The 19,493-nt window shown below is 41.9% G+C and overlaps 2 protein-coding genes across 4 annotated transcripts in view; one reads left to right on the top strand and one right to left on the bottom strand.

Annotated features, from left to right (window-relative positions):
• Positions 1 to 2,635: 2,635 nt before the first annotated feature.
• si:ch1073-184j22.1 (erythroferrone) lies at positions 2,636 to 11,071 on the bottom strand. Its single transcript, XM_054627490.1, is given in 9 exon segments — positions 2,636 to 3,216; positions 3,642 to 3,720; positions 5,054 to 5,135; positions 5,446 to 5,557; positions 5,692 to 5,819; positions 7,217 to 7,273; positions 7,276 to 7,339; positions 8,177 to 8,293; positions 9,771 to 11,071. Coding segments are annotated over 9 exon segments (924 nt in total). The 5' UTR covers positions 9,957 to 11,071; the 3' UTR covers positions 2,636 to 3,117.
• A 57-nt stretch (positions 11,072 to 11,128) lies between these two features.
• mfn1a (mitofusin 1a) overlaps positions 11,129 to 19,493 on the top strand; it is a 12,245-nt gene continuing 3,880 nt past the window's right edge. For 2 of the 3 annotated variants that reach the window (XM_054627431.1, XM_054627429.1), the window contains exons 1-9: positions 11,129 to 12,559; positions 13,961 to 14,096; positions 15,166 to 15,328; positions 15,803 to 15,927; positions 16,332 to 16,440; positions 16,579 to 16,686; positions 18,563 to 18,725; positions 19,194 to 19,279; positions 19,373 to 19,493. The exon at positions 19,373 to 19,493 is cut by the window's right edge and continues 1 nt beyond it. In XM_054627431.1, the coding sequence (XP_054483406.1) occupies positions 12,445 to 12,559; positions 13,961 to 14,096; positions 15,166 to 15,328; positions 15,803 to 15,927; positions 16,332 to 16,440; positions 16,579 to 16,686; positions 18,563 to 18,725; positions 19,194 to 19,279; positions 19,373 to 19,493 (1,126 nt within the window). In that variant the 5' untranslated portion in view covers positions 11,129 to 12,444. The remainder of the gene's footprint in view (positions 12,560 to 13,960; positions 14,097 to 15,165; positions 15,329 to 15,802; positions 15,928 to 16,331; positions 16,441 to 16,578; positions 16,687 to 18,562; positions 18,726 to 19,193; positions 19,280 to 19,372) is intronic. The other variant, XM_054627432.1, reaches the window with a different exon arrangement.

The following is a 19,493-nucleotide window of genomic DNA, read 5'->3' as shown; positions in this document are numbered from 1 at the left end:
CACTTTTGTAATCTAAAGTGAAGTTGTCCACACGTTTTCTATATCAAATAATCAGATCATCAATATCTGATCAATAACTATTATCTATATAAAGATCTAGAGGAGTAACAGCTTCCTGAACACAGGATGAAGTTTCTCTCTGTGTGTTTTTATCAGAGCTCCTCCTCTTTTAGTGCATGTGAGCGGGACTTTGTGAAGTAAATGTACATTAAATGTATACTAAAACATACAATAATACCTCTGTGATGTAGCAGAGTAGAAGTACACAGCAGAGAATGCAAGAACTCAAGAACAGTACAAGTACATCACATTTGTGTTTACAGAAAGTTACTAGTTGAGTTCAGCAGCTTCACTCCACCAGAGAATTTAAAACATTTATTATAATTTAGAGTTTGTGTTTCACTGTCGAGACGTTAAATCAATCGTGAACCGATCGTATTGATCCTCCACCAATCACCTGACGGCCCCGCGATGAGAGAGGATCACATTACATCTTTTAATATGTTACCCAGGAGACAAACCTCCGGTTCTATAAAGTGAAGTCAGAGCTTCCTGTGTTAAAGCTGCATTCTCTCTGCTGTCCACCAGGGGGCGACTCCTCTGGTTGTATAGAAGTCTATGAGAAAATGACTCTACTTCTCTCTTGATTTATTCCCTCAGTAAACATTGTAAACATGAGTTTATGGTCTCAATCTCTAGTTTCAAGTCTTCTTCAATACAGCATGATGTTCATTTAGTAAATGATGCTCCATTTAGAGTCAAACAGACCATAAAGCAGGGGATGCTTTAGGGCGGGGCTACACACTGATTGACAGGTCACTCCTCCTCAGTCCATATATGGTCACTTCCTGTTCACTGGTTGCAAAAAAACCAAGATGGCGAGGGTCAAAATGCAGAACTGGAGGCTTCCTAACGTCACCATGACAACGTCCTCACCTTTATTCACTCTGTGATGTCACCAGGATCTGATCAGTGGGAGTTTTTGTGTTTGTTATTTTTATCACCGCCTTAAATGACGGATGTCCGTGTTGCATTCAAGTACTGTCTGCTGACTGGGAATAATGGAATTCACCTTCACTGAGAGGAGAATCAAACACTGATCATCTCTGATATTCAGAGGTGATGAGTGTGATGATGAAGACGCTGTTATTACAGTGAATATGGAGACACCTGCTGGCCGACTCCTGCTATCACATCTAGATTAAATATAAAACATGAGTGAACTCATCTTTAAAATGTTATTCATGTAATTTGTCATTTAACGATCCTGTTGATTGTGTGAGAATTTTATCTTAATGATTTTTTTAATTAAATCTGAACCCTCTGTGTTGTTTTTATCGTTTAGGAGCAGAGAGACAAAATAACTCCTTCTGTTCTTATTATGTTGACATGGAAACAGCTGACACTTCAATAACAGAATCCAGAGACTGAATTGTTTTATTTAAGTTTTGTCCAGATCTTGTGAGGATAATTATCATATTAAACATTTAAACTAATCTCTTAATAATCACGTGATTCATCAGTTAGCTGTACAGATCAATAAACCCTCAATCGGAGCGGAGCTTCTGTCCCGACCTTTGACCTGACTTCCTGTTTGAGATGCAGCAGCGACTAACTATTGGGGCTGAGATTCATCAGAACCAAAACCTCATCATCAAGGACCAGGACCCCTGAAGACCTGGACCCCTGAAGACCTGGACTCCTGAAGACCTGGACCCCTGAAGACCTGGACTCCTGAAGACCTGGACCCCTGAAGACCTGGACTCCTGAAGACCTGGACTCCTGAAGACCTGGACTCCTGAAGACCTGGACCCCTGAAGACCTGGACCCTTAAAGTCTGTTTTATGTTTATTTTATTCACCAAACACTGAAGAAAAATGCTGTTTGTGAAAAACCTTCTTGGTAATAAACCAGATTCTGAGTCGACAATTCTGCTTAAATACAAACAAGTGTGTGTGTGTGTGTGTGTGTGTGTGTGTGTGTGTGTGTGTGTGTGTGTGTGTGTGTGTGTGCATGTGTGTGTGTGTATGTGTGCATGTGTGTGTGTGCCTGCGTGTGTGTGTAATGAGCTGTCAGCAGGACCGTCATACAGCCCTCATTATTCTGTCGACACGCCTTTTATGTTAACTCAGCCTGTGTGTGTGTGTGTGCGTGTGTGTGTGTGTGTGTGTGTGTGTGTGTGTGTGTGTGTGTGTGTGTGTGTGTGTGTGTGTGTGTAGGTGTGTGTGTGTGTTTGTTGGTTGGTGCCAAGCACAAGGCGCCACTTTATGAGTGTGATGATCTCACCTCGACCCTCCAAACACTGAGTGTATTCAGACGTGTGTGTGTGTGTGTGTGTGTGTGTGTGTGTGTGTGTGTGTGTGTGTGTGTGTGTGTGTGTGTGTGTGTGTGTGTGTTGTTTATGTCTGAACCAGCTAGCTCGTTAGCTAACAAGAAACATGCTCATAGACCGACTTTGGGAGTTGTTGAAATGTTCTGATGGAGCTAGGCTAGCAGTTTCCCTCTGCTCCCAGTCTTTGTGCTAAGCTACGCTAAACACATCTAGATCTTTTTCTGTAGTCGACACAAAGAGATGAAATGATTAATCTGAAACATCTGGAATCACAGAGAACGGGAGGTTTCTTATAATAAAAGTTAATTTATTATTCAACTCAGTTAAATTCATCTGAAGCAGAAACAGATTTATTATTTGAAATATTCACAACTTGTTTATGACGTCCAGAGAATAAATATTCAGATTAAAGTCACATGATACATCATCAATCTGTACAAACACTGCTGCCTCAGTGAGGAGCAGCTTCAGATACATGAAGGAGGACACGAGAGTCAAGAAATGTTTTTTCATCAAATATCAGTTTCACTTTGACAAAACAGAATAAACTCAACATAAAAACGTTAAATATAAAGATTTAATAAAATGTAAAATAAGAAAATATCCTCAGTGATCCAAACATGAGTCCTTTAAAGGTTGTCCACAGAAGGTCCTCTAATGTCCACCAGGTGGCGCTCCACAAACACCAGCTCTCAGAGGTCCTCTGACCTTTGACCTCTGAGTCCCAGGTCACATGTTAGAACCATGTGGATCAAGACTCTAGAGATCAGAAGAGGAGGAGATCTTCAGACTCCCAGCAGAACTCCAGAGAACAGAGAGTCCTTCAGGACGCTGATGGAGGAACCGGAGGCGTTGTCCACAAACACCGACACGTACTCTCCATCCTGCACACACACGTTGCATGTTAACATGCTGGTTAAAGAGTTTGTGTTTGTTTGTTCATCACAAATGAAAATCTAACTTCCTGTTTACACACATGATACTTTTATTGATATTGACTATTGATCGGTTCCTTATCTATACTCTTATCGGTTTGTGTTTGATGTGTTTGATGTGTTTGTTCGATGTGTTCGATGTGTTCGATGTGTTTGTTTGATGTGTTCGATGTGTTTGTTTGATGTGTTCGATGCGTTTGTTTGATGTGTTCGATGTGTTTGTTTGATGTGTTTGATGCGTTTGTTTGATGTGTTCGATGTGTTTGACGTGTTTGTTCGATGTGTTCGATGTGTTCGATGTGTTTGTTCGATGTGTTTGATGTGTTCGATGTGTTCGATGTGTTCGATGTGTTCGATGTGTTTGTCTGTCGTACCTGAAGATAAAGAGTTCCTGTCAGTAAGATGCTGAACGTTCCTCCAGCGGCCGCCACGCCCATCACCGACTCCACGGAGCTGACAGACAAACACAAGGATTATTATTATTATTATTATTATTATTATTATTATTATTATTATTATTATTATTAACTGAGAGGACAGACAGGAGACGCGTTCAAAGACGAGCCGCTGACCTTCAGTCACAGATCTGAACCTCAACATTTACAACGATTCTAAAGCCACAGAATCATTTATTTATGACGTTGTAACGAGGACGGAATGGAGCTGTTTGATGATAAAATAAGATAAGATAAGATAAGATAAAATAAGATAATCCTTTATTAGTCATGCAGCGGGAAAATTTGCAGGATTACAGCAGCAGAGAGGATAGTGCAAACAAGAGACACAAGTAAAAAAACACCATCAAAACAAGTATTATAAATAAGTAAATAAGTAATAACACATTAAAGAATCCCAAAGTAATGACCAGTATAATCTGGGAGGACCGCTGATATCTTAGTGGTTTGATTCATTAAGCTAGCTGCCGTTAGCCCGCTGCCTTGATTCCTAGCGCGCTAGGTCGCTAGCTTTACTTCGTAGCATACATGCTAGCTGGCTTGCTATGAAGCTAGTTTCATAGCGCTGCTGGAGAGTCCTTCCTTCAGAGGACTTTAAATGTGTTTATCCTGTGCACTAAAATACCCACAATCCTTTGTGCACGATGCATTTACTGTCCCCCTAATTAGAAAAAAGAAACCTTCAGTTGTTTCAGATCAGCAGTCGGAAAAAATCTGTTTCTGAACAAATGTGAGGCAAGAAATCACCGGTCCAGTTCTGAGTCAGAGGACTGTTTATATTCTAAAGTTGGACTTGATCTCTTTAACGTATTGATCTCTTTAACGTATTGATCTCTTTAACGTATTGATCTCTTTAACGTATTGATCTCTTTAACGTATTGATCTCTTTAACGTATTGATCTGTTTAACGTATTGATCTCTTTAACGTATTGATTAACGTATTGATCTCTTTAACGTATTGATCTCTTTAACGTATTGATTAACGTATTGATCTCTTTAACGTATTGATCTGTTTAACGTATTGATCTCTTTAACGTATTGATCTGTTTAACGTATTGATCAGATCTAATCAGGTCCAGTTGAGCTCTTGCATTGGTTGAAACATGAATTAGTTACATGTTTCTTCTGCAGCAGACGGCTACTTTCTGTACAAAGCTTGTGAATGTATTCTTTATTATTGATCACTGTCGCTCTGCTCTCCTCCTGCTCCGAGAAGACAAAACTCTTAGTCCAAATAAAACGTGGTGCACGGACATAAATATTGTCCTTCATTTCTCAGTGATGAATATGATGAAGAAGAGGAGGAAGAAGAAAGAGGTGGAGTTACTCACAGGTTGCTCTGGCAGAGCGACTCGATGCAGACGGCTGCTCTCACGCTGTCTCTGAGTCTCACCTGGACTCTGTCTCCTGTCTCTGACACACAAAGTACCTGGTGAGGGCGGGGCTTAATTCACCTGTTCAGTCAGGTGTCTCATGGTTCAGGTTAATAAAGAGAGACACGCTGGAGTTTATCAGGTGTGTAAACAGTCTGGATGGTCAGAAATAAAATGTTCATCTCATTCATTCTTTATGACGAACTGTTAATATTTCACACACCAAACGGTTAAATCTCTTATCACAAAGTTATTAAATGTATAATTAACGTCCAGGACGTCAATAGTCCGTCCTGAGTGAAGGTCAGCTGTAATTGGTCATTGGGAGTCATGTGACCAGCAGCTCTCACCTATCAGCAGGCTGGCGGTCAGCTGGTAGAAGCCGGACACGGCGGCTGTGAATCGGCCGCTGCTGCTGTTGAAGCTCCGCCCCCTCTGGAGGTTCCGCTCCGAGTCTGAGGGCTGCAGGGGTCAAAGGTCAAACACAGGGGTTCACATCACCTGTGTGTGTGTGTGTGTGTGTGTGTGTGTGTGTGTGTGTGTGTGTGTGTGTGTGTGTGTGTGTGTGAGTGTGAGTGTGTGTGTGTGTGTGTCACCTGGCTGAAAGGCTGCAGCTCCAGCAGGCTGCGACGGGGGATGATGACGGCCTGCAGGAGGCGACTGAGGAAGGAGGTGGAGACACGAGGAGGACCATCACACTGAAGACACACTCCTGCTGCCAGGTCTGAGAGGAGGAGGAGGAGGAAGAGGAGGAAGAGGAGGAAGAGGAGGAAGAGGAGGAGGTAAAGTAGTTAAGACAACAAAAGTAATTTTATTGTTTCAACCTAACTAAGTAGTTTAGTTGTCTTAGGCTAACTAAGTAGTTTAGTTGTCTTAGGCTAACTAAGTAGTTTAGTTGTTTAAACCTAACTAAGTAGTTTAGTTGTTTAAACCTAACTAAGTAGTTTAGTTGTTTAAACCTAACTAAGTAGTTTAGTTGTTTAACCTAACTAAGTAGTTTAGTTGTTTAAACCTAACTAAGTAGTTTAGTTGTCTTAACCTAACTAAGTAGTTTAGTTGTTTAAACCTAACTAAGTAGTTTAGTTGTTTAAACCTAACTAAGTAGTTTAGTTGTCTTAACCTAACTAAGTAGTTTAGTTGTCTTAACCTAACTAAGTAGTTTAGTTGTTTAAACCTAACTAAGTAGTTTAGTTGTTTAAACCTAACTAAGTAGTTTAGTTGTCTTAACCTAACTAAGTAGTTTAGTTGTTTAAACCTAACTAAGTAGTTTAGTGGTCGTAACCTAACTAAGTAGTTTTGATGTCTTAACCTAAGGAAGTAGTTTAGTTCTCTAAACCTCAGTAAGTAGTTTTGTTGTCTAATCACATTCAAACTGTAAAATATGAAAACACACACACAGAAAGTAACAGAGACACATCATCAGTCAGCAGGAATGTCAGGAATCCTGCTGCTCAGCCAAGTCACATCCACAAAATTACCCCTATTAAGGACTCAGACAGGCTGCCTCCAAACACACACACACACACACACACACACACACACACACACACACAGACGCACACAGACGCACACACACACACACACACACACACACACACACAGACGCACACACACACACACACAGAGACACACACACACACACACACACACACACACACACACACACACACACACAGAGCTGTGTTTATATAACCTACATACAGACAACACTGAGTGAGAGTGAACAGTGTGTCTGTAGAGACTAAACACACTGAACACAAACATGAATGTTCTCCTAAAAGACACAGGTCCACGAGGTGTTAGCCTAGCTTAGCACAAAGACTGCAAGCAGCAGGAAACTGTTAGCCTAGCTTAGCACAAAGACTGGAAGCAGGGGAAAACTTCAAGCATTGCTCCGTCATGAGGCAGTCTGGTGCTATTTCATTTGTTAAAGCAGGATGTGAGATATTTCAGTACGTCTGACTTTCATCCTAGTTTTGGTGAAATATTCATCACCGGACACTACAGCAACACACATATCCCACAATGCAGTGCGGTAGCATTGATCTAATAGATCTGGATTAGTAAATGTAAGTGTAGGGAGAAGCTTCCACTTGGTCGCCATGCTTACGCGGCTCTCACCTCTCAGTTTGAGCTGCAGCTCCTGCAGGAGCTCCTGCTGCTGGGGGAGGAGGGGGCGGGGGGACCAGGAGGCCCCCGGGGCCCTGGAGGTCCTGGAGGTCCTGGAGGTCCTGGAAGACCATGCTGCAAAGACACATGGACTAGATTATGGACTAGTTAGAGGAATACAGTCATTGATGCAGACGACTAATGACCTTCATGGAGACTTAGGGCTGATTGATAATCAATATAATAATCAATCCTCTTCAGTGGAATCATATCAGGATGAAATCTCTTCTGGAGAAACATTATGTTGTGTAAATTTATAATATCAAAGTCAAACTAACTCAAAAAACGTTAAACTCCCGGATAGCCAACCAAGCCGCTAGATTTGAGCCCCTGGTTGAGGTTTCACCGACATGTACGACATTCGGTCGGCAAGTGTAAAACCTGGAGACGCACAGAAAACCCTCTTGGAGGTTTTCCCAAAACCCAACAGGAAGTCAGCCATTTTGAATAAAAGGTGTTTTCAGCCCATTTTAGCCTTTTAGCGTTGCTGTTCTTTAACAGGGAGTTGTTGAAACTTGGGCACACTTCATCCAATCTGCTCCAAATGTCTTAAGCTTAATAAGAGTCCAGACTTGAGGATGTTAACATGCCTCATAGACTCCCAGCCCCACCCCCACACATTAGCCCCGCCCTCTTCCATAGCCGTTTGCTGCAGACTCTTGGAGTAGGTGCTGCTCAGGTAAATTATGAATTTAATGAGGAAATAGTCATGTCAGGTTATTAGTTGACACAAAGAAAGTCCTCACCATGTGGTTGTTTTTAAATGGACTATCTGTTCATTCAACCAGACAACATACATGGTTCACCTGTGTTTTAAACCTGATTCTAACAGGACCAGAGGACATTCGGTCCTGATGCTCAGATAAAGATCCAGTGGACATCATGTGACCTGCTGTGTGTTGGTTCTCAGACCTTGGAGGTTCTCCTGGTTCCTTTGGTTCTCCGGTTGTCCCCCTTGTTGGAGTTTCTTCTGAAGATGAGCCAGGAGCTGAGGGGAGACACTCTGGACAGATCGGAGGACAGCGGCTCCTGGAGGACGTCAGAAAACAGAGTAAGTTAATAAACTACAAATAAAGATCTAAGAACTACAAATAAGGATTTAAAAACTACAAATAAAGATTAAAGAACTACCAATAAAGATTTATAAACTACAAATAAGGATTATAAACTACAAATGAAGATTAATAAACTACAAATGAAGATTAATAAACTACCAATAAAGATTTATAAACTACAAATAAGGATTATAAACTACAAATGAAGATTAAATAACTACAAATGAAGATTAATAAACTACAAATGAAGATTCATAAACTACAAATAAAGATTAATAAACTACAAATTAAGATTAACAAAATTACTTATTGATCGTTTTGATCAGGAATGATATCGTTGATTCTCGTCTCTCACACTTTGTTTGAATCAGAATGAATCAAAAACGTTCTTTCTATAGATTTTCTATAAATTATTTTCATGTTTCATCGATAATAAATTGTATAAACAATTAACACTAAACATAAACTGTTTTTCATGTTAATCAATGCTTCAGGTTTTACTGCTGGTGGATCAATACATCGATTATTTGAATGTTTGTATTGATTGATGATTGATTGATTGATGGTTTGGGTCAGTCAGACGTGAGTCTTAATGACAGCAGAAGAATTATCAATTATGAAACTGATCACTGGTCGTTGGAGAGGGATTGATTATCTGTTTGATGAAGATGAAGTCGGTTCTCTTCTTGGTAGAGAACGTTTAAAATGTTCTGCAGACTGATGGAGGATTTAAATAAAAGTCATGATCATAAACACATAAACATTCAGAGCACGTCCTTCTGTCTGAGTGTGATATGAATATGTTTATTGACATAAAGGTGATGATGAAGTCCTGGTTTATTATCACTATGAATATTATGAAACAATATTTTATTCATGAAGAAGCTGTGTATTATTGCTGCTTATAATAATAATTATTATTATTATTGTTATAGTTATTCTATTTATAATAATTAGTATTATTGTTATTGTAAGTAGTATTATAAATATAACTATTATTCTTATTATTGGTAAAGTTATAATAATAATACAACTTATTATTATTATCATTATCAGCATTGTTATTATTGTTATTGTTGTTTTTTATTATCATTGTACTTATTATGATGATTAATATTAATATCATTGTTATTATTATTATTATTATCATTGTTTTTTGTTATAATTATAATAATTTGTATTGTTATTCTAAGTATTATTATACGTATAATTTTTATTATTATTGATATATTTATAATAATAATAATTATCATTGTTATTATTATTACTAAACAGTGTAATGGTCCAAACTGAATCCTACTTTAACTATGTTAAACATGATATCACTGATGCTAAGCTAGCTGTGGCTAACACACCGCTGGTCTCTACTGAGCATGTGCAGCTCCTCGTCTCCTCGACAGCTGCACATGCTCAGTAGAGACCAGGTAGATCATTGATTGGTTGTTTCTCACCAGGAACTCAGTGCTGACGACCTCGTCCTCCTCCAGGATCTCCTCGCTCTCCTCACTCTCCACCTCCTCAGCGCTCGCTGCCTCCATCACCACCACCTTCATCATCATCATCATCACCGTCAGGACCAGCAGCAGCCCTCCTGCTCCACCTGCAGGGCTCCGGCCCTGGGTCGGCCTGACCAGCATGCTGGGGGGTGTGGTGGAGGAGGAACCAGAGGACGACGGCGTTCAGGTCTTCAGGGTCTCTGTGGACTCAAGATGTTCCCATGATGCACTCTGGTGAGTCTGCTCCTCTTTAGTGAAGTTTGGAGGGAAGTGAGTTTTCAGTCAGAGTTCCTTCTTGTGACTTTAAAAGTCTTCTTCTTCTTCTTCTTCTTCTTCTTCTTCTTCTTCTTCTTCTTCTTCTTCTTCTTCTTCTTCTTCTTCTTCTTCTTCTTCTTCTTCTCCTTCTCCTTCTTCTGTGGTTTGTTTCCCGTCTGTTCAGGAGGAACTTTCTGTTGTCAGAGAGTAGCTGCTGTGAACGCCAACATTAAAACAGTGTGTGTCTGTCTATGTGAGGAACCTCTCTCTCTCTGTGGGTGGTTTGGTGCCTCCTCCTCCTTCTCCTCCTCCTCCTCTTTTTCCACCTCCTCCTCCTGTCTCGTCTCTAAGTCGTTTACTCTGCAGACGAGTGACGCGTTCTTCTTCTCTGATCCTCCTCAGTTTGGACGTCTCTGCTCTGCTGAGTCTGTTTTTAATCTCCCTCCTTCAGCACCTCCTCCTCCTCCTCCTCCTCATCCTCATCCTCCTCCGTCTGTCTTCTCTCTATCTGTCTCTGGATCTGAAGCTGTCACTTCGTCTGTCTGCAGTTTGTTTCTAAATGTCTCCTCAGCGTCCGTCTGTCTCTCTCTTCTGTCTCTTCTCCCATAGTTTGTCTTTCTTTGCCTCCAGATGGTATTCTCCTCCTCTTCGTCCTCCTCCTCCTCCTCCTCCTCCTCCTCTCCCCCTCCTCCCAGACAGTGTTTACTATTTGTGTCTCTCACCTAAACTCATGTATAGCATTACATTTATTTCTAAGACAGCAATGAATGGACGTTTTCATGGCTTCATAGTGACAGAGCACACACACACACACACACACACACACACACACACACACACACACACACACACACACACACACACACACACACACACACACACACACACACACACACACACACACCCTCCCTGTCAGATAAGGTGGGTGTGGTCTTCAGTCTGACAGGATGTTGATCAAACAGCAGCGACGGTTTTCTTCTGAATCTGACTGAAGCAGATAGAGCACACACACACACACACACACACACACACACACACACACACACACACACACACACACACACACACACACACACACACACACACACACACACACACACACTGTGTATTATTACATCACTCATTGCTGTCGTCATGCCAACGCTGAGCTGCAGCTCCTCAAACGGTCAAAGTGAATCTGCTTCCTCAAAGTTAAAGTTTATTAAACAGAAAACTGTTGAATGTGATAAACGTCCCGTCAGCGCCCCCTGTGGACGGAACCACACACTGCAGCACTCTGCTTTAATGAAAACATACATGGTAGAAATAATGACCAGGTGGTTAGAGGAGCTGAAGTAAAGGAGGGAGTCTGAGTCCAGATTTAATGAATGAGGAGACCCACGGAGGTGAGACTTAACGACTGAGGGACTTAAAGTGACAGTGAGGATCAGTTATCTGGTTCTGATCCGGTCCCAGTTTAGTCCTGATCCTCTACAGACCTCCATCAGTAAACCAGACCATCAGAGAGAAGATCGTCTGTTTCTATAAAGTTATTCTTAAAGCTCGTCATCGGAGCCACCGGGTCGGATTCTGGAGAAACCAGATGAAATCATGAAGGTTCACCAGAAACCTCCAGCAGAGACCAGTCCACCGTGGACAGACCCAGATCCAGCAGAGACCAGTCCACCGTGGACAGACCCAGATCCAGCAGAGACCAGTCCACCGTGGACAGACCCAGATCCAGCAGAGACCAGTCCACCGTGGACAGACCCAGATCCAGCAGAGACCAGTCCACCGTGGACAGACCCAGATCCAGCAGAGACCAGTCCACCGTGGACAGACCCAGATCCAGCAGAGACCAGTCCACTGTGGACAGACCCAGATCCAGCTTCACCTCAGCCTTTAAGAGCTCAGCTCCTGGCAGCAGCAGCGTCTCTTCCTCCTCTCCTCCTCTTCCTCCTCCTCCTAGTAATAAAACACCTGAGAGAGAGAGAGCAGGTGAAGTAGCTCTAAGTCCTGCTAAGAGGATCTGCCTGTGCACACACACACTCACACACACACACACACACACACACACACACACACACACACACACACACACACACTCACACACACACACACACACACACACACACACACACACACACACACACACACACACACACACACACACACACTGTAAGCTGAGCTTTGCGTGCTGAGGATCAGAGTCTGATGTGGTCGTGGTGTTGAACAGAGAGGATGATGGGAGCTGACGGAGGCTCGGTGGGGACGAATCACAACTGACCTCTGAACCAGAGAGACACGCTGAACCCCGTAAACTGTCTGTGTGTGTGTGTGTGTGTGTGTGTGTGAGAGAGTGTGTGTGTGTGTGTGTGTGTGTGTGTCAGGTGTCATGGACGCTGTGGATCCGTCTCCTCTGAGGCGTTTTGTCCTGGCGAAGCGTTCGATCACCTCCATCTTTGATCAGCTGCTGGACTTTGTGAAGGATGGCTCCGCCTTTGTGGACGGTCAGAGACACACACACACACACACACACACACACACACACACACACACACACACACACACACACACACACACACACTCACACACACACACACACACACACACCGATCACACTCACACACACAGTCTCTGTTATCAATAAAGTGATGACATTCAACACACTCACACTCACACTCCGGAGGTTCGATTCCAGGCCGTTGTCATGGTAACGGAGGTGGTCCAGAGATCTGACCCTCAAACACACACAGAGCTCTCTCTGTATGAGAGGAGTTCATGAGGTCACTAATAATTAGATCATTAATTAACTAATTATTGACTTCTGAAACAAACAAACAGAGCTGGAAAAAGTACTCACATCTTCTAGTAATACATATTGTATTTATTGATGCATTAATGTGTTCATCACTTGGAGCTCAGTTCATTTAATCCATAATAATACACATTTATCAGCTGATAATCATATCTGTCAGATACATGTAGTGAAGTACAAAGTACTACATGTACCTCTGAGATGTAGTACAGCAAAAGGTACAGTATTTACCTTGTGTTGTGTTCTTTGTTTACGTTGTGTTGTGTGTTGTGTGTTGTTTGTTGTGTGTTGTTGTGTATGTTGTGTGTTGTTTCTTGTTTGTTGTGCGTTCTTTGTTTACGTTGTGTTGTGTGTTGTTTGTTGTTTGTTGTGTGTTGTGTGTTGTGCGTTGTTTGTTGTGTGTTGTGTGTTGTTTGTTGTGTGTTGTGTGTGTGTTGTGTGTTGTATGTTGTTTGTTGTGTGTTGTTTGTTGTGTGTTGTGTGTTTTTTGTTTACGTTGTGTTGTGTGTTGTGTGTTGTTCTTTGTTTACGTTGTGTTGTGTGTTGTTTGTTGTGTGTTGTTTGTTGTGTGTTGTTCTTTGTTTGTTGTGTTGTGTGTTGTTTGTTGTGTGTTGTTTGTTGTGTGTTGTTCTTTGTTTACGTTGTGTTGTGTGTTGTTTGTTGTGTGTTGTTTGTTTGTTTGTTGTGTGTTGTTTGTTGTGTGTTGTTCTTTGTTTACGTTGTGTTGTGTGTTGTTTGTTGTGCGTTGTGTTGTTTTTTGTATACGTTGTGTTGTGTGTTGTGTTGTTTTTTGTTTACGTTGTGTTGTTTGTTGTTTGTTTGTTTGTTTTTTGTTTGTGTTGTGTTGTTTGTGTTGTTTTTTTGTTTACGTTGTGTTGTTGTTGTTGTTTTTTTTGCTTTTTTTACGTTGTGTTGTTTGTTGTGTTGTTTTTTGTTTACATTGTGTTGTTTGTTGTGTGTTGTGTTGCTTTTTGTTTACGTTGTGTTGTTTGTTGTGTGTTGTGTTGCTTTTTGTTTACGTTGTGTTGTTTGTTGTTTACGTTGTGTTGCTTTTTGTTTACGTTGTGTTGTGTTGTTTACGTTGTGATGTCAGAGGCGTGGCGAGGAGACGACCCGGGTCACGTGGCCGTGGAGGAGCAGAGTCTGGAGCTGCAGAGCTGTTGCACCAAACTGTGGACCATCAGGGAGGTTCTGCTCCGGAGACACATGAAGGTGGCCTTCTTCGGCAGGTAGGACGCCACCTGCTGACGCCTCATGAAGTGTCACATGACTGGTGGTTGTTTATGGAGAGACGTAACCGTGGACACGCCAACAACAATGTCCATCAACGATGAAGAAGCTTCATCATCATCTTCATCATCTGAATGCTAATAATAATAATAATAATAATAACATTATAAAACTAATAATAGTATCAGTATTATAATGTTATAGTATGATAATGTTATTAGTATTATTATATGATTAGTATGATAATGTTATTCTAGTATTATTCCAGAGTACTATAGTATAGTACAGAGTAGTAGAAGTGCTCTCTAACAGCAGTTTATCGGCTCTGATTCCAGTTCAGTGAGAAACTTTTGAGAAACAAACTGTCGGCTCAGATAAACTTTATCTCTCTGCTGAAAGAGGAGGAGGAGGAGGAAGAAGAGGAGGAGGAAGAAGAGGAGAAGAAAGAGGAGGAGCAGGAAGAAATACGCTCCTAAACTAATTTGTTCCCTTCATATATGAAGCAAAACTCAGAGTGATCTAGACCTGATCATATTTATAAATCAATAAAAAATTCAACATATTTTTTAAACTGACAAGAACCAGGACAAATTAACACAAGAAAACAGTTATGGAGCTTTCAGTCGTAATATGATGTAAGATGATGAAATATGATGTCATATAATATGATGTAAGATGATGAAATATGATGTCATATAATATGATGTAAGATGATGAAATATGATGTCATATAATATGATGTAAGATGATTAAATATGATGTCATATAATATGATGTAAGATGATGAAATATGATGTCATATTATATGATGTAAGATGATTAAATATGTCATATAATATGATGTAAGATGATGAAATATGATGTCATATTATATGATGTAACAATGTGATGTAATATAACATAATATAATATGATATGATATAATAATATAATAAAATATAATATAATAATATAGTATAATATAATATGATATAATAATATAAAATAAAATAATATGATTTTATATATTAATATAATATGACATGATGATATGCTGATGATGATGATGAAGGTGTGTCTGTGCTTCAGGACGAGTAACGGTAAGAGTACGGTGATCAACGCCATGCTGAGGGACCGCGTGTTGCCCAGCGGCATCGGTCACACCACCAACTGTTTCCTGAGGGTGGAGGGAACGGACGGAGACGAGGCGTACCTGACCACCGAGGCGTCCGACGACAGGAGGAGCGTCACCGTACGTCCTTAAAGGGACAGAACCCTCCAGAGTCACGCTGACCTGGGCATTCACTAACATGTTACTGTCCCTTTAACTGGCATCATCATACTGTCCACCAATCAGAAGGCTCTGTGACAACGTCTTCCTCCTGGTCTTCCCCCTTTTCTGCCTCCTCCTCTTCCTCCTCCTCCTCCTGTACCTCCTTCTGTTACTCCTCTACCTTCTTCTGCTCCTCCTGCTCCTCTACTTCCTCCTGTTCCTCCTCCTGTTCCGCCTGCTCCTCTACCTCCTTGCGCTCCTTCTCTACCTCCTTCTGTACCTTCTTCTGTTCCTCCTGCTCCTCCTGTTAACCTACTTCCTCCTGTTCCTCTTCCTGCTCCTCCTGGTCTTCCTCCTGCTTTTCTACCTCCTTGTGTTCCTCCTCTATCGCCTACTGTTCCTACTATACCTCCTCCTCCTCCTCCTCCTCCTCCTCCTCCTCCTCCTCCTCAGACGGTGAACCAGCTGGCCCATGCGCTCCACATGGATCCCACTCTGGACTCTGGCAGTCTGGTGAAGGTCATGTGGCCTAAAAGTCGCTGTGCTCTGCTGAGAGACGACCTGGTGCTGATGGACAGGTAACACACACACACACACACACACACACACACACACACACACACACACACACACACACACACACACACACACACACACACACACACACACACACACACACACACACACACACACACACACGTGTTATATGTGTTATATTGTTTCACTGATTATTGATCAGGTTCCTGGTTTCATGAGCTCATCATGAACATGATGGATCTTCAGAAATGACTGATCGTAAACATTGATCGTTTGCTCTGGTCTTAATCAGAGGACGCCTTCTATTATACTGATCGATCAGATTTAATCCAGGAAAGTGAGGAAGATCGTTTGACTATTTGTGCACAGAGGACAGCTGAGCATACAAATAAAAACAGTAAAGTAAAGATAATATCTATCACATCTGATCTGACCTCTGACCCAGCCCTGGCACTGATGTCACTCTGGAGTTAGACAGCTGGATCGATAAGTTCTGTCTAGACGCTGACGTCTTTGTTCTGGTGGGAAACGCTGAGTCAACGCTCATGAACACGGTGAGGGAAACACATATAAATATACTCTATATGTATATATATATATATATATATATATATATATATATATATATATATATATATATACATATACATATATATACAATTGTGTGTACTGTGTGTGCATTCTGTCCGCAGGAGAAACTTTTCTTCCACAAAGTCAGCGAGAGAATCTCCAAACCGAATATCTTCATCCTCCACAACAGATGGGACGCTTCAGTGAGTGAACCTGAATACATCGAGGAGGTCAGTGTGAGATTCAGACCAACGGAGACTGGGACTGGGAGGAGTACCAAGTTAAGGGAACTAGGAACAAGTTAAGGATGTACCCAGCTAAGGGAACTAGGATTAAGGGAACTAGGATGTACCAAGTTAAGGGAACTAGGATGTACCCAGCTAAGGGAACTAGGATGTACCAACTAAGGGAACTAGGATGTACCCAACTAAGGGAACTAGGATAAACCTAACTAAGGGAACTAGGATATACCCAACTAAGGGAACTAGGATGTACCCAACTAAGGGAAATAGGATGTACCAAGTAAAGGGAACTAGGATGTACCAAGTTAAGGGAACTCGGATGTACCCAGCTAAGGGAACTAGGATGTACCAAGTTAAGGAACTAGGATGTACCAAGTTAAGGGAACTAGGATGTACCAAGTAAAGGGGACTAGGATGTATCAAGTAAAGGGAACTAGGATGTACCCAACTAAGGGAACTAGGATGTACCCAACTAAGGGAACTAGGATAAACCTAACTAAGGGAACTAGGATATACCCAACTAAGGGAACTAGGATGTACACAAATAAGGGAACTAGGATGTACCCAGCTAAGGGAACTAGTGTGTACTAAGTTAAGGGAAATAGGATGTACCAAGTAAAGGGAACTAGGATATACCCAACTAACGGAACTCGGATGTACACAACTAAGGGAACTAGGATGTACCCAGCTAAGGGAACTAAGAAGTAACCAGCTAAGGGAACTAGTGTGTACCAAGCTATCGGAACTAGAATATACCCAGGTAAAGGAAATGGAATGTACCCAGCTAAAGGAACTAGGATGTAAACAGCCAAGGGAACTTGGATGAACCAAGTTAAGGGAACTACAATGTACCCAGCTAAAGAAACTGGGATCTACCCAGCCAAGGGAACTGGGGTGTACCCAGCTAAAGGGAACTAAGATGTACCCAACTAAGGGAACTAGGATGTACCCAACTAAGGGAACTTGGAAGTACCCAGCTAAGGGAACTAGGATGTACCCAACTAAGGGAACTTGGAAGTACCCAGCTAAGGGAACTAGGATGTACCCAACTAAAGGAACTAGGAAGTACCCAGCTAAGGGAACTAGGATGTACCCAACTAAGGAAACTTGTGAGTACCCAGCTAAGGGAACTAGGATGTACCCAACAAAGGGAACTTGGTAGTACCCAGCTAAGGGAACTAGGATGTACCCAACTAAAGGAACTATGATGTACCCAACTAAGGGAACTTGGAAGTACCCAGCTAAGGGAACTAGGATCTACCCAACTAAAGGAACTTGGAAGTACCCAGCTAAGGGAACTAGGATGTACCCAACTAAGGGAACTTGGAAGTACCCAGCTAAGGGAACTAGGATGTACCCAACTAAAGGAACTAGGAAGTACCCAGCTAAGGGAACTAGGATGTACCCAACTAAAGGAACTAGGAAGTACCCAGCTAAGGGAACTAGGATGTACCCAACTAAAGAAACTAGGATGTACCCAACTAAGGAAACTTGTGAGTACCCAGCTAAGGGAACTAGGATGTACCCAACAAAGGGAACTTGGTAGTACCCAGCTAAGGGAACTAGGATGTACCCAACTAAAGGAACTATGATGTACCCAACTAAGGGAACTAGGATGTACCCAACTAAGGAAACTTGTGAGTACCCAGCTAAGGGAACTAGGATGTACCCAACAAAGGGAACTTGGTAGTACCCAGCTAAGGGAACTAGGATGTACCCAACTAAAGGAACTATGATGTACCCAACTAAGGGAACTTGGAAGTACCCAGCTAAGGGAACTAGGATGTACCCAACTAAAGGAACTTGGAAGTACCCAGCTAAGGGAACTAGGATGTACCCTCTGTGTCCTCTCTCTGCTGTCCAGGTGAGGAAGCAGCACCTGGACCGCTGTGTGAGTTTCCTGGCTGAGGAGCTGAAGGTGGTTGGCCTGGACGAGGCTCCAGGGAGGATCTTCTTCGTCTCGGCCAAAGAGGTCCTGAGCTCCAGGATGCACCGAGCACAGGGCATGCCTGAGACAGGTGAGACAGGTGAGACAGGTGAGGGACAGCAGGACGAGGAAACAGCAGAGACCACTGATGTCTGTATCTGATATCTCAAAGTGTCAAGAGATGATTTAGCACTAAACTATCTACTGAGATATTGTTTTAAAATTATTCTCTTTTTTCATAATAATAGTAATATCACATTAAGTGCATGAGAGAAGGAACAATTAAAGGAACACAAAGTCTAAAATTAAAAACAATATCAAACGAGCCTCAAGGAAAGTGTGTAATATTCAAACATGACTCAATATGTCGAAGCAGAACATGATGACTTTGCTTGGAATGAGTCCTTCACATCTACTTAGGGAGCAGGTCCTCCATGTTTCTACAGCGGCCCAGAACAGCAGTTGTGTTTCTGATGTTTTATTGACCAGCTGATTAATGGATTTATGGATTGTGGTGTTTTTTTACATTTGAGACGACAGTTATAGACATACAGTAACTCGATATCAGACCCGTGTCTTCCTGCAGGTGGCGCTCTGGCTGAAGGTTTCCACGAGAGACTGAGAGAGTTCCAAACGTTTGAGAGGACGTTTGAGGTACAGAGACATTTTGTACTATATTCAAATGTAGACCAAAGATAATAGAAGTGAACCATGAAATATGACTGTAGACGACCTTTGACCCTGCAGGAGTTCATCTCTCAGTCTGCAGTGAAGACCAAGTTTGAGCAGCACACAGTGAGAGCATGGCAGATCACTGAGGCCATCAAAGCGGTGATGGACGCCATCAACATCGCCTCCGCCGACAGGA

Source organism: Anoplopoma fimbria, chromosome 3 (genome assembly GCF_027596085.1).
Source record: "Anoplopoma fimbria isolate UVic2021 breed Golden Eagle Sablefish chromosome 3, Afim_UVic_2022, whole genome shotgun sequence".
Lineage (NCBI taxonomy): Eukaryota > Metazoa > Chordata > Actinopteri > Perciformes > Anoplopomatidae > Anoplopoma > Anoplopoma fimbria.
This window is presented reverse-complemented; position numbering and strand designations above follow the sequence as displayed.